The sequence below is a fragment of the Canis aureus genome, chromosome 10 (assembly GCF_053574225.1).
Source record: "Canis aureus isolate CA01 chromosome 10, VMU_Caureus_v.1.0, whole genome shotgun sequence".
NCBI classification, from domain to species: Eukaryota; Metazoa; Chordata; class Mammalia; order Carnivora; family Canidae; genus Canis; species Canis aureus.
Genome location: NC_135620.1, coordinates 22,936,770 through 22,950,437, shown reverse-complemented (window position 1 = coordinate 22,950,437; position 13,668 = coordinate 22,936,770). Strand labels below are relative to the sequence as shown.

Genomic DNA, 13,668 nt, shown 5'->3' with positions numbered 1-13,668 from the left:
TTATGAAATGATGCCCATGATAAATCTAGTCACCATCTGTCACCAGACACAATTGTTACACAGTATTGTTTATTCTATTCCCTACACTATATATTACGTACCCTTGACTTATTTTATAACTGGAAGTGTGTACCTCTTCATCCCCTCACCTGTTTTGCTCCCTCCACAAGCCCTCCACCCTCTGTTCACCAGCAGTGTTTTTCCTGTATCTGTGAATCTGTTTCTGCTTTGTTTTGTTTGCTCATTTGTTTTGCTTTTTAGATTCCAGGTATGAATGAAATCATATGGCATGTGTCTTTCTGTGTTTGATTCCACACTGTCTGATTTTACTTAGCATAATACTCCCCAGGTCCTTCGATGATGTCACAAATGATATTTCATTCTTTTTATGGCTGAGTGATATTCTACTGTATAGATACGTATCTCCTTTATCCAGTCCTCTATGGATGGACACTTTAGATTGCTTCCATATCTTGGCTATTGTAAATAATGCTGTAGTGATATCAGTAGGCATATATTTCTTTGGGTTGGTGTTTTTGTTTTCTTCAGATAAATACCCAGAAGTGAAATGGCTGGATCATAGGGTAACTGTCAACTTTTTGATGAACCTCTGCAGTGTTCTTCACGGTGGCTGCATCAATTTATATTCATACCAGCAGTGCTCAGGGTTCTCTTTCTTCCACTTCCACTTTCTCACCAACACTTGTTACTGTCTTTTTGATACTAGCCAACCGGACAGGTGTGAAGTGAGAGCTCATTGTGGTTTTGATTTGCATTTCCCTGGTGATGAGCGATGGTGACCATCTTTTCATATCCCTGTTGGATCTGTATGTCATCTTTGTAAAAATGTCTATTCAAGTCCCCTGTCTATTTTTTAATTGGGTTAATTGTGGATTTTTAATATTAAGTTGGGTAGGTGCTTTAAACATATTTTGGATACTAACTCCTTAGCAGATGTAGGATTTGCAAATATCTTCTTCCATTCAGTAGGTTGCCATTTCATTTGTTGATCATTTCCTTTGCCATGCAAAAGCTTTCTAGCTTGATGTAGTCTCATTTGTTTATTTTAGCTTTTGTAGCCCTTGCCTGAAGAGACATGTCCAAAAAAAAAAGATTGCCAAGACTGATGTCAGAGAGCTTACCAGCTATTTTCCTCTAGGAGTTTTTTAGTTTTAGGTCTTACATTCAAGTCTTTAATCCATTTTTAATTTATTTTTGTATATGGTATAAGAGAGTGGTGCGGTTTGGGTTTTTGCATGTAGCTGTCCAGTCTTCCCAACACTGTTTATTGAAGAGGCTGTGTTTTACCCATTGTATGTTCTTGTCTTCTTTGTCATGGATATATGGATCAATATATACGTGGAGTTTTTTTTGTGGGCTGTTACATTGATCTGTATGGGTTTGTTTTTTGGGTTGGGGTGTGTGTGTGTGTGTGTGTGTGTGTGTGTGTGTGTGTGCGCGTGCGCACATGTGCGCACATGCATTCATGCCAGTACCAGACTACTTTGATTACTATAGTTTTATAGTATAGTTTGAAATCAGGGAGAGTGAAACTTTCAGTTTTCTTCTTTCTCAAGATTGCTTGGTCTATTTGGGTTTTCTGTGGTCCATACAAATTTTAGAATTCTTTGTTCTAATTCTGGATGGAGATTGCATTCAATCTGTGGATTGCTTTGAGTACAATGGACATTTTAGCAATAGTAATTCTTCCAGTCCATGAGCACAGAATATTTTTTGCATGTTCGTGTCATCTTCACTTTCTTTCATCAAAGCCTTAGAGTTCTCAAAGTACAAGTCCTTTACCTCCTTGGTTAAGGTTATTCCTAGGTATTTTATTCTTTTTGATGCAATCACAAATGGATTAATTTCTTAATTTCTCTTTCTGATTGCCTGTTAGTAGTGTATGGAAATGAAACCAATTTCTGTTTACTGATTTTGTACCCTTTGAGTTTACTACAGGCATTTATCAGTTCTTGTAGTTTTTTGGTGGAGTCTTTAGGATTTTCTGCATATAGTGTCATGTCATCTGCAAATAGTAACCGTTTACTTCTTCCTTTCCAATTTTGCTGCATTTTATTTCTTTTTTCTTGCCTAATTGCTATGGCTAGAACTTCCAGTACTATGTTGCATAAAAGTTGCAAGAGTTGGCATCCTTGTCTTATTCCTGATCTTAGAGAAAAAGGTCTCAGCTTTTCACCATTGAGTATGATGTTCATCATGGGTTTGTCATCTGTGGCCTTTATTATGTTGGTGTACATTCCTTCTATATCGACTTTGTTGAGAGATTTTTCATTAATGTTCCCTTTTAAGTGATCTATTTCATTGGGATTTTCAGATTTATTACCTATCATTAAATATAATGCTTTCATATTTTTTAATTCCCTATGTTCTTTCTCTATTTTTTTCATTGATCAAACTTGTCAAAGATTTGGCTATCTTATTAATATATATAACAAACCAAATCTTTTATTTATTTATCAGTTCTAGTCTTTTTTTACTGATTCAGTCATTTCTGCCTCTCTATTGATCCTTCCCTCACATTCTTTGGATCTACTTTATGTGTGCTAGGCAGGCTTGTATAAATAAATGGTGATATAGCAAGAGCAGAAGTTTATTAACTCCTAGGTCATGGCCACCCACACTGTAGAACTCTGGGCGCTCTACCACCTTCTCCAATTCCCCACTGGTCCAATGCTCCTAGGTCCCCCAGTTCTAGCTCTGTGCTCTTGAATTACACCTTCCTGATCAAAACTCTACTATCTATTCAACTTGAACCCCATTCCTCCCTCTTCCAAATTCACAGTGTAGGGAAGTTGTCTAGATAAGTTATTATTTCTTTTCTTTTTGAACAAAAGGGAGTCTGAGAAAGGCAATCCACTTCCATGTTCTAAGCAGCCCTCTAGATATGTCTTAGCTAGAGCCCCATTTACCTCCTCCATCCCAGTGACCTGATCTACAACAAGACTCTTCTGTCGTACCCTGGAACTTTTCCCCAAAACTGCCAACAAAGAAAACCTAGGAAATGATTTAGGTTGTGTTGTTGTTGGGTCTCTGTGTGCTTTGTCCTAGGATGCCTCTAAGTTCAATATTACAGAAATAGCTCTGAGCTATTCTGAAGGTGGGTTCATACCCTTTGCTGATTGTCCATTTGGCTTTCTCCTGAGCCCCCCAGCTTTACCCCATAGGTGAACCAGAGGAAAGATTTGAAACTCAGACTGAGTTAATTGGATTAGAAGCCTCCTAAGGAGTTTTGAGAGGAGTTGCACAGTCCATTTCTCACAACAAGGGAATGAAGTTTTTTCTTTGTCCTCAGCCTTCCCAAGCTAGATCACTAGAAATCTTGCTCATGTTCCAGGATTAACAGTGTTACCTCCTTCTACATAAGCATCAACATGTTCTACCTCTGGTCCCATGAAAAATCCCTGTCCTAAAGTACTGGGACACTTTCTTTTATCAGACAATAGGAGCTTCCAGATACCTTTGGGAAAATGTAGCGACATATTTAAGGAAGAATCCATCTTCCACCTTTCCAGAATAGGTGTGTTGAGTTTAACATCCAGGGGTCTTTACATAAGCTAATTGGAAGCCATTTTGGAATTATGTAAAGTAAAATATATAGATAGGTAAGAGCCCTCAATCCCATTGAAAATGATAATTATTTTACTTCCTGGGCCCAGAGCTAGGGATGAGAGGGAAGATACTCCAGACAATCTTCACTTCCTCCAGGCATCTCCCACATTCCTCCCCATCTCACCATCTGTAGTGGATGCCAATACCTTACCCACCTGTGTTCTTCCCATGAATGGACCAGGTTACATCCTCAGTGCTGACCTTGACTGGCAGGGCTCATAGCTGAGCCAAGGAGGGCACACTTGCCTTTCACCCATGGTGCTGGGGGTGAGAAGTAGAGAAATAACTATGATCCACTGGAAAATCAATGGACTTCCCCAGAGTGGTGATGTAATTAGTAGCACTGCCAGAAAGTGATCATAAGTGCTTTGTGAAGCACTTCCTGCAAAAAATTAAGCCCCTGTCCAATGGCTTTCCGATAACAGAAATAATATATCTGAATTTTATTCATTCAGAAATAAATGTGCAGCGGCTATTGCCCTTTATGTGTAGCAGCTAAACAGCATTCAATATCTAGATGTCTTTCTGATCATATTTAGAATAATGGCGAAAGTCATGAATTACAGGGCACACAGCCTGACACATTTATTGCTTACAGTCCATTTTATAGCCCTCTCTTTTAGGGCTTGAGTTGCTGAACAGGATGATTGTAAGCTATTTACAGAGAGAACAGCAGAGTTGCCTCCGGGTCCACCCTCTGGAGCAGGTCTCAGGGCCAGACACAGGCCTGAGGCCAGGTGTGGGCCCTCTCTGACCAGCACCAACTTCATCCGCAGTGCCACCAGTCATCCGCGTGTATCCAGAGACCCAGGCACAGGAGCCCGGGGTGGCAGCCAGTCTGAGATGCCATGCAGAGGGCATTCCTATGCCCAGAATCACTTGGCTGAAAAATGGAATGGATGTCTCCACCCAGATGTCGAAACAGCTCTCCCTATTAGGTAAGAACGGCCCTCAGTGCCTTTCTGCTATCCTCATCAAGTTCAAGCTGACACTTCCCCCAGCAGCGGAAGTGTTTCTAAGTCAGATGTGTTGGGAGTGAACAAATGTTTCCCCAAATTCTCCTGCTATCTGGACTCACACAGGTCTTGTGGGCTTTCTGAATGCAGTGATGATAAGCTGTCAATCAGGTCCCAGGTCAACAGTTTAGTTCAGCTGTTCCAGCCCAACAAGAGCATTGGCTGCCCCCAGCCCTGCTGAAGGGTTGTGTTTTTAACCTCTCCACTCTGAATAGAAGGGAGATGGGAGGGAGGAGGAAGGTCCCAACTGAGAGCAGACCATCTGGAGCACTGTCCTTCCCACAGCCAATGGAAGCGAGCTCCACATCAGCAGTGTCCGGTATGAAGACACAGGGGCATATACCTGCATTGCCAAAAACGAAGTGGGCGTGGACGAGGATATCTCCTCACTTTTCATCGAAGACTCGGCTAGAAAAACCCGTGAGTCCATTCTTGCCTTTGAGCTTCTTGCACCGGTTGGGGGGTGTTGGGTGCAAGAGGACCAACTGACTGGGGCTGCAGCCACCATCTATGAGCCCCTGAAGACAGGGGTAAACTCCTATATTCTTCCGTGCTCACAGCTGGGGGCAGAGGGGGCCCAGAGGTGAGCAGACCTTCCCTGGCAACCTAGACAACACAGAGACAGGGAAACTCACTGGACAGCAGAGAGCGCCCAAGACCACAAGGAAGCTTGCATACCCTAGCCCCAGGTCTGCCTCCTACTCGCCCTATGACTAGAATCTCTGGCCTTACCCACAGACCACAGTCCTCATACTATCACCCAGCAGCCAATGATGCACATTCACTATATGATACACTAGATGCCAGTTCAATAATTGTATCATATGCTGCCGTCCCACTGGGGCCCAGGAAGTGGCCTGGGCACACGTGCACACATAACCTTTGCTCCAGGGATCATAGCCTGCCTAGTGTGCCAAGTGTGCCCTCCCTTGTAGCCACTGCTCTGCAGGTGTGATTCCATGGACGCAGGTGATAGATGTGATCTCTTGCCCTGTTCAAAGACTCCACTCTGAGTCTTCATCATCAAAGGAGACTGTCAAAAGTGTTTCAGATGGTCTTCCTAGGGGAATCCTAGCTGAAAATCAATATGGCTTCTAGAAGTGAACCAAGAGCTCTGGGAGAGATGGTGCTTGCTCCTTGTCAACCACAGAAGTGGAGGATCCCATTCATTTCTATGATCCTGATTTCAAAGATTGATTAGAAATCAAAAGTGTCCTGAGACCTGGAAACATTGGTCCACATTCAGAATCCTATCAGAGTGCTGTTGCTGGGGCAGAGGGTGGTGGGGACTCCACACATGATGGATTAGGTAGTAGTACATCCATGAATGGAATCACTAAGATAAAAATGCTGACATTGCATTGTTCTTTTTTCCTTCTCTCAATCATGTTCCTGCTTTTCTGATTCTCTGATGCTGTAGTTGCAAACATTCTGTGGCGAGAGGAAGGTACCAAGCCTGCTCCTTCTGTGTTGTGCTTGTGATCACCTGTGTTCATGCTTCCATCATGGGCCATATTTCCTTGTGCCGCTATCAGCTTTTCCAGATACCAAATGGTCCCCACAAGTGGGGTGCGCCTACAAGATCAGATGGGAGGGAGCAGGTCAATGTCAAACTCAAGTGGCACAGTGAGAAGCAGATATAAACCCTGCTAGTGCCTTTAATGGGCACTAGTCCATTAGAACTTAAAAGTAGGAAGTTGCCATCTAAAGCTGTTTGAAATGGTCACTGAAGCAGACTACTTGGCAGGGGTTCCTGGTCAGACTGGGCCTTCAACATTTGTCTAGGAGCTGATACTAGTATTGGGGTTTAGTGATTACTTTGAGGAAATGGCAAAGGAAACAGCCGCCATGGTTTCTGTAAATGTATATTTACAGGTATATTTTTAAATGAATAGACTTTTAAAATTTGTATGTATCAAACCATCTTTAGATATTAGGTTGGGCCTTTTAAAAAGCTGCCATTTTTATACATCAAAAATGGTCTAGTACTGACAATTTCATGCGGTTCAAAAAATAGCAGGCCCAGATGGGAACTGGGTTACAGAGTCCAAGTCACTATGTGGGGTGCATGTGCATTTGCCCAGAGTAGGGTTCAGATTCCCTTGAGGTAACCTGTTCCGCAGTTTCATGGATGCAGGGGGGGTCAGGGAGAAGTATGAGAAGTAGCAGAATGCACCATGTGATTTCAGGGTGAAGCACAAAATCTCCCTCTTTAAAAGCCAGCTTACTTCCTGTCTTATTTTTCCCTCATGAATGTTCCCCCTGGCGTTGCCTAGAGTCTCGCATATGAATGCATACACAGACACAGAACAATTCCTGAACATCAGGCACTGCTGCTTCCAGTAAGTCTGAGAGCAAAACAGAAGCAGAGCCTGAAAAATGAGGAACTGATGCCAGTAGGCTTTAGGATTCCTTGGAAAGACAAGTTGTAGCAACTGCCACTCATCATGGACAATTTTCCCCTGATCCAGCTCCTAGGCCCCTGAGGTACACAGCTTTCCCTCTGTATCTTTAAGAAGTGATAATTTCCTAAAGGGAGTTCAGGACAAAGAGGCTCAAGTTTCAAAAGTGGAGACCAGCAAAGAATGCAGGAGGCCCTGGGGTGTATGAAATACAGCCATAGAGGCCCCACCTTGAGGCCAACCTGAGAACCGCCCCCCCCCCCCCCCGCCCCCCCAGCACCAGCTGCTTTCAGGCTCGGTGCTGGCGGGTGCTGCGCTCACACGGGACAGCATAGTGGCAAACAAATCCATGCTGCCCAGATAGCCGGCCACTTGAACCCTTCACAGCTAGAACCCAAAGCTGGGGGCAGGAAAACAATAGGAGCCGAAGCAAACAGGCTGGCAGGCCGCAGGGAATTGTCTGGTCTCTACAAGAGAAATGAGGTGAGGGGGCTCACCACAGCAAGGAAAGCTCCTTCGTGCCCCCTTCGGAGAAGCCATGCTCAGACAGAGCCTTCCGGGGGGCTGGATCCTGAGGCTGGCTCTCCTGTGAAGCCACTCGTTTGTTGAGGCCCACATCCGTGGCTGGCTATGGGGAAGGCACTGTGCTTAGCCTGACCAGTGGCCACAGTGGCAAGCCCACATCGAGTCCCTGAGCTCTCAAGCTTGCCTTGCTAGCTTTCGGCTATCCACGTCCCAGGAGGCCGTCCCTGGCGTCTCCAGTTTGGCAGGGACTTCAGCCCATAGGTCTGAGCAAGAGACGTTTGCCAGGTAAGCATCGACAGGCAGGCCCCACTGGGACAGGATAAACGGGGACAGAGCACGTAGTGCCAGGAGCTAGGATGCCCCAGGAGCCGAGGCAGGAACTGCCTGGGTGGCCGCTTCAGCTAGCACTCAGCCGCCTAGGACTCCCCACTGGAGCCTGGGCAGGGCGCTCCCAGGCCCTACTAGCTTCTGCGAGGCTGGGGTCAAGTTGTTCCCGGTGGCCAAGCCCCTCCTGCCCAGAGCCCCTCCTGCCCAGAGCCCCTCCTGCCCAGATCCCTGTGTCAGGGAATCAGAGACCTTGGGCCACACTGGGAACCACAGGCACTGGTACTTCCTGGGGGCCCAGGGCCCAGAAAACTGCCTGCAGAGCCACTGGAAGCAGCTGGAATGCTGGCTCCTATTTCCTCTTGTATTGGTTTCTAACACTAAAAACTTAGCCAGATAGTCAAGTCCATGCACCAGGCTTCTCAGCATGCTAAGAAGGAGCGTGTTCTTCATATATTTAATTTTCTTAGCATTTATGGAAATCTGTTGCATGTTCTAACTTCCCAAGAAATAAAGGGAGGGAGAGAGAAAGGGAGAACTCACACCTTGCCTATTTTTTTTTTTTTTTGCCATGTTTACCTCTCATAGAGAGGTGTACGGTGATGCCACAGAGCCCAGGGGCCGGACCCCTGCTCTGGCACAAATGCAGGTGGCCTCAACCAAGCCCCTTCCCTTCCTTGGACCTCGGGGGTTTTTATGTCTTTATAATAAGGAGGCAGAACTGGCTCATCCCAAGGCCACTTCCCTGCTAGTCTGAGATTTCTCCCCCGAGGCCCACACCTGGGCAGGGGTGGGAGCAGGCAGGGGGCATGACCAGGCCACCGCCCTGTTGTCTGACGTGGGGCTGCCACAGAGGAACTGCTGAGGTGGAGGTGGCAGGTGGCAGCCAGCTGTCCTTAAGGAGGGCTTTGCTGGCACCAACAGGCCAGGACTTAACTGGCACAAAGCAGTACCAGCCACAGCATTCTTAGGCCATGTTCCAGGGAATGGTGCTATAGACAAACATGTTTTAAAAAATAAATAAGAGCCTTTGCTTTTATGGCATGATCTGGGCCATCTGACTGGACTAGTTGACAACAGTCAACCAAGGGAGACTCTGACTTCAGAATAGGAAAGATCAAATGTATGTGAGAGCCAAGACTGTCATATATTTGAAAACTTGTGTTGGTGGCCAGTCCTAGATGCCCTAGGGCAGAGTTGCGTGTCTGGAAGGATAGCCTGGGATTGCAGAGCCCTCCGGCACTTTGTCCTCATGCTGCCCACACACCACCTGCTCGTCTCACATCACCTTGACTTGCACTTATACATTGGGCCTGGACCGCATGCACCCAAACCGCAGGTTTCTTGTGTGCCCAGCAGGTCCTGTGACCCTGCAGCGCAGCTGGATAGGAGGGTGGGGTCTAGCTGCTGAGAGGGCGATGCATAACCATGGCCATGTTTGCTCCTCCCAGGCCTCAGTGTGGGAAACATGTTCTATGTCTTCTCCGATGATGGCATCATCATCCTGCACCCCGTGGACTGTGAGATCCAGAGGCACCTCAAACCCACTGAGAAGATCTTCATGAGCTATGTAAGTGTCTGTGCTGGGACACAGACAACATCCTCAAAGTCAGTCTCACATCATGTGTGCCCCTCGATTTCTGATTCTGTTTGCTATGTGTGGTGTTGTTCCACATGTGTTCCAAGGCTCCAGAGAAAGTACCCATGAAGCTAAGAGTTGAAGGTGTCCTTCCTTGTTTGAGACTTCCGTGCACAGAGCCCTAGGTGAGACCCAGGGCTTACAGATGGGTTTCTCTGCTCTGCAAGTTCACTGAGAAAGGATGGAGACAGCAGTGTGAATAGACAGCCAAACAGGTGCCACTAGAAGCAGGTGCCACTAGAAGCAGAAAATGTCACGTCACATCCGGGGACTTGCACATACTCTGTGTGCCTGAGATTAGGGTGACTATAGACTGGGGTCAAAGCCAAGGAGTATTAATGTTCTATCTTAAGAGTTCTAGGGACATCTGGAGGCCTTCAAGTGAAGCATGGCCATGGTGGGGCTGCTTCAGAACACGTGCAGGGCCCCAGCAAAGAAGCAGGTACACAGGATGTTGTGATCATCCACGTGAGAAAGGGTAGTGACCTAGCCAAGCCAGGGGGAGTGACAAAGGGGATAGTTGAGTGTATCTTAGTGTTATTCACAGGTGACATCAACGGGCACCACAAGCGTAATCCAGGGTCTTGCTAGGAGGGGCACAGTGCGCTTCACTCAGGAAGAGGAAGAGAGGCAGGTTAGGGGGATACAGCTCATTCTCTGTCTGGGGCTGGGGATCCCAAAAGCAGAGCAGATTGTCTCCTCCTCAAGGAGTTGAGGGTGCCCTATGATGCCCTGAGTTTGAGATGCCCATGGGACACAAGCATAGAAACATCCAGAAGATGGGGAGTGGGAAGGAAAAGGCAGTGGTGAGCTGGAGAGTCCTCGGCTCTCTGGCAGGCAAAAGAAGTAGCTTTAAGGAAGCCTGGAGAACATGTGTCACAGAACCTAAGGATCACAGAGTTTACAAAAGGAAGAGGTTCTCAACCAGTCGATAGAGGAGGTTCTCAGTGACCCCTAAGGAACCAGGGGAGAGAGCATTAAGCATGAGAATGCCCTGAGTGTCACAGGTGCTACAAAGTATGAAGCCCACTGCACAGTGGCAATGCACCATGAACAGAGGCTGAAGAGGTGATGGCTGGCAGCAGTTCCAGGAACACCCCTGTAGCCCCCAAGACCCAACTGTCCAGAGGTGTCCTCCAGACTGTGCTTCCTCCCACACCCACACCCCAGGGCTCTGTCCCTCACATTGGTTTCTCACTTGGCCTTGTGTTGGTGGTCACTTGCATAAGGTAAAAACCTTAGCTACTTGATGGTAGAACAATGGCATTAACCCAGAAGAGTCCCCTACAAGCCCCCACGTGCCCTCTGCTTGGGGACATACAGTGCATGAACAGGTGAGCATGGAGCTGGAGCTCATGGTGGAAGTGGGTAGGGCCCCAGTGAGTTCCCGCAGCCACCTTGTTGCATTGCTGTGCTGGCTTTTGGCGTGTCTCAGGCTGTTGCATTCCTCACATTTGTAGCTCTGGAACAGCTGTTTTCTGGGCTGTTTGATATGAATTATTTTTTTAGATGTGTTACCCCTGATGAATTTTTCTTCCACTCAGTAGCCATGAAACCATCAAGAAAGAGTGGTTCTAGTTAATTTCTAGCAGTTAGGTTTAAATAATTGTACCCTGTCACATGGGCACTAATTTCTCATAGATTTGCAATAACCTAATCTGTAGCTCGAGGGTAATCTCTAAAATCCTAACCACAACTCACATTTCCTAAGAAGCTAGAATAAGACACAGTAAAGACAGGCCCTGCAGACCTTTCAGGCAGCACAGGACCACGGTTAGCTATAGAACAACCCCAAACAACAGTGTTCTTCTCTAGAAAATGCCCAAACACCTCCCAAGAGGGTTATCATGAAGCAAGCCTCTTGTTAAAGCGCTGAGCAAGAAGGAAGTTGGTACGTCTTCTCTCGGGCATCTCTGCTGGGTGAGGCATCCACTCTGTGCAGTGGGAAGCCTCACGTGTAGTAGATAAGGGCACAGGCTTCTGAGCAGGGCACCCCTGGGTTCATAGCCCACCTCTGTCGCTCAGTAGGCTGAGTGGCTTTAGACAAGTGACCTAATCCCTCCAAGCCTCTGTTTTCTCACGTATGAATTGAGGTAGTTGGTGAGGATTGAATGTGATACTGGGTAGTGGCCAGGGTAGAAGGTAAAAGCTCTGCCCCAAAGTGATTACAGTCATTTAGGAAAGAACTGGAAAGTAGATAAACTCAGGGATTTAGGAGGCTCCATAGTCCTTGGTGACTCACTCGTGGCAGACCGTAGGGGAGAAGGAAGCAGCAAGGGGATGGTCATGCTTGGTCTTGGCTGGCCAGCTGCTGATGAAGAGCCAGCAGAAGGAGCAGGTATGGAGGAGAGGAGCAGCTCAGGGGTGGGTGGCTGCGTTTGAGGAGGCTGTGGGAGAACCAGGCAGGAACTGGAGAAGGTGGTTCTGAACTAAAGACACAGATCTGGGAGCCATCTACATATGGGTCTTGGCTAAAGCCAGGGCAGTAGACAAGACCACCAAGGGTGTGTGTGAGTGGTTTGAGTTGAACACTTGAACAGAACCCTGCAGGGCAGGGGCAGGGGGCAGTAATTAAGGGACAGGCAGACTAAGAGGAACCACGAGGAGACTGAGACAGAGGGGGCCAATGTCATGATGAAAAACATGAGACTGTGTATCATGGAAGGTAAGGGAAAAGAAGGTCCCCCTTTTCGCTCATTTATTCATTCAACAAATATACTTGAGGCCCTCATTTTGTGCCAGGCACTTTACTAGGTGCTAAGGAGCTAACGGTGAAGGAGATGGACACAGAGCCTGCTGTCACAGAGCAATCTAGTGACAGAAGAGAGCCTAAACAGAGGTAGACAAATCAGTGCATAAAGTCAGGTGGCAAATGACAAATGCAGCAAGATACAGGAGTGAGGTAGGTCGGTGGTGCTAGGCCAATGAACACCCAGGCCTAGGGCAGGAGGGGGGCATGAGGAAGGAAAAGCAAGCATGCCATGTACATGGAGCATGGTGGGTAAGGGCAAGAAAAGCTGAAGGTCAGAGGAGTAGCAAAAGCCAGAGTGGACAGGACCTTGTAGGCTTCAGGGAAGACTTGGATCCTATTCTGAGTGAGAAGGAATGTTAATGGAGTGGACCATGTTGAGAAGAGGGACATGGGCAGACTTAAAGTGATGCCTATGGATTCTGTGTTGAGAACAGGTGGGGGTGGGGGTGGCCAGGGTGGAATCAGGGAGTACATCCTGGATGCTCCAAACCAGTTACTCAGGCAACAGAGAGTATGGCTTGAGCCAAGGTGTTGGAGGTAGGGAGCAATGAGGCAAAGTCAAATTCTGAATGTTTTTTGAAGGTAAAGCTGAAATGGATTTTGATGCAGTGGATGAGGGCTGAGCATAGGAGTAAAAAAAAAAAAAAGAGGACTCAGAGATGGCTGCAAGGGTTTGGGTCTAAAGAAGTAAAACAGCAGAGCTGCCATTTTGTTAATGGGATGAGCCAGATTAGGAGGTAAATTGGGAGATGATTTTGGACTCTAAAGTTGGAGTTGTACATCAAACAGCCAAGTAGAGCTAGGTGGTTGCCTGCATAAGTCTGGAGTTCAGAGAAGAGGCTCTAACTAAAGGAACAAATTTGGGAGTGGGAAGCACATAGATGGTATTTGATGTGATAGGTTTGGATGAGCTCAGCAACGGGAGTGGATTTTGGAGAGGAAAAGTCATCCGGTGGCCCCTGTGTTTTCCAACATACAGAAATCAGCAAACTGAGCAGGATCAAGCAACAGAGAAGGAGCAGCCACTGTGGTGGGGTGGCAGGGGGAAGGAAGCAAGGACTAGCACAGTGTCAGATGATGCCCCAAGTTCAAATAAAGAAGTGGCACAGGTTTAATTTAATAACTGAGAAGTACAGAGTATTGAGCTTGGTGGGAACGGTGCCGACCCTGCGGTGAGGAAGCAGAGGGTAGGTCACTCCTGGGGAAGTCTGTCCATTAACAGTTTTCTATCTGATGGGGATTCAGAGAGGGGCAAATGTGCACACAAAGGGGAAGAAAGCAGGCCTGTGGCTGCCGGTAAAAAATCACACAGAGGGAGTTACAGCCTCACGAGTAAGAGCAGGTGAAAGGTGAATGTTAAAAGCAGGTGATGTTGGAGGG

General features: G+C 47.0%; 1 protein-coding gene across 5 annotated transcripts in view; it reads left to right on the top strand.

Moving 5' to 3' along the window:
* Positions 1 to 13,668, top strand: part of FSTL4 (follistatin like 4) — a 398,609-nt gene that overhangs the window by 363,243 nt on the left and 21,698 nt on the right. For 4 of the 5 annotated variants that reach the window (XM_077911667.1, XM_077911666.1, XM_077911664.1 and 1 more), the window contains 4 exons: positions 4,407 to 4,568; positions 4,932 to 5,066; positions 6,067 to 6,093; positions 9,349 to 9,467. In XM_077911667.1, coding sequence (XP_077767793.1) covers positions 4,407 to 4,568; positions 4,932 to 5,066; positions 6,067 to 6,093; positions 9,349 to 9,467 — 443 coding nt within the window. The remainder of the gene's footprint in view (positions 1 to 4,406; positions 4,569 to 4,931; positions 5,067 to 6,066; positions 6,094 to 9,348; positions 9,468 to 13,668) is intronic. The other variant, XM_077911665.1, reaches the window with a different exon arrangement.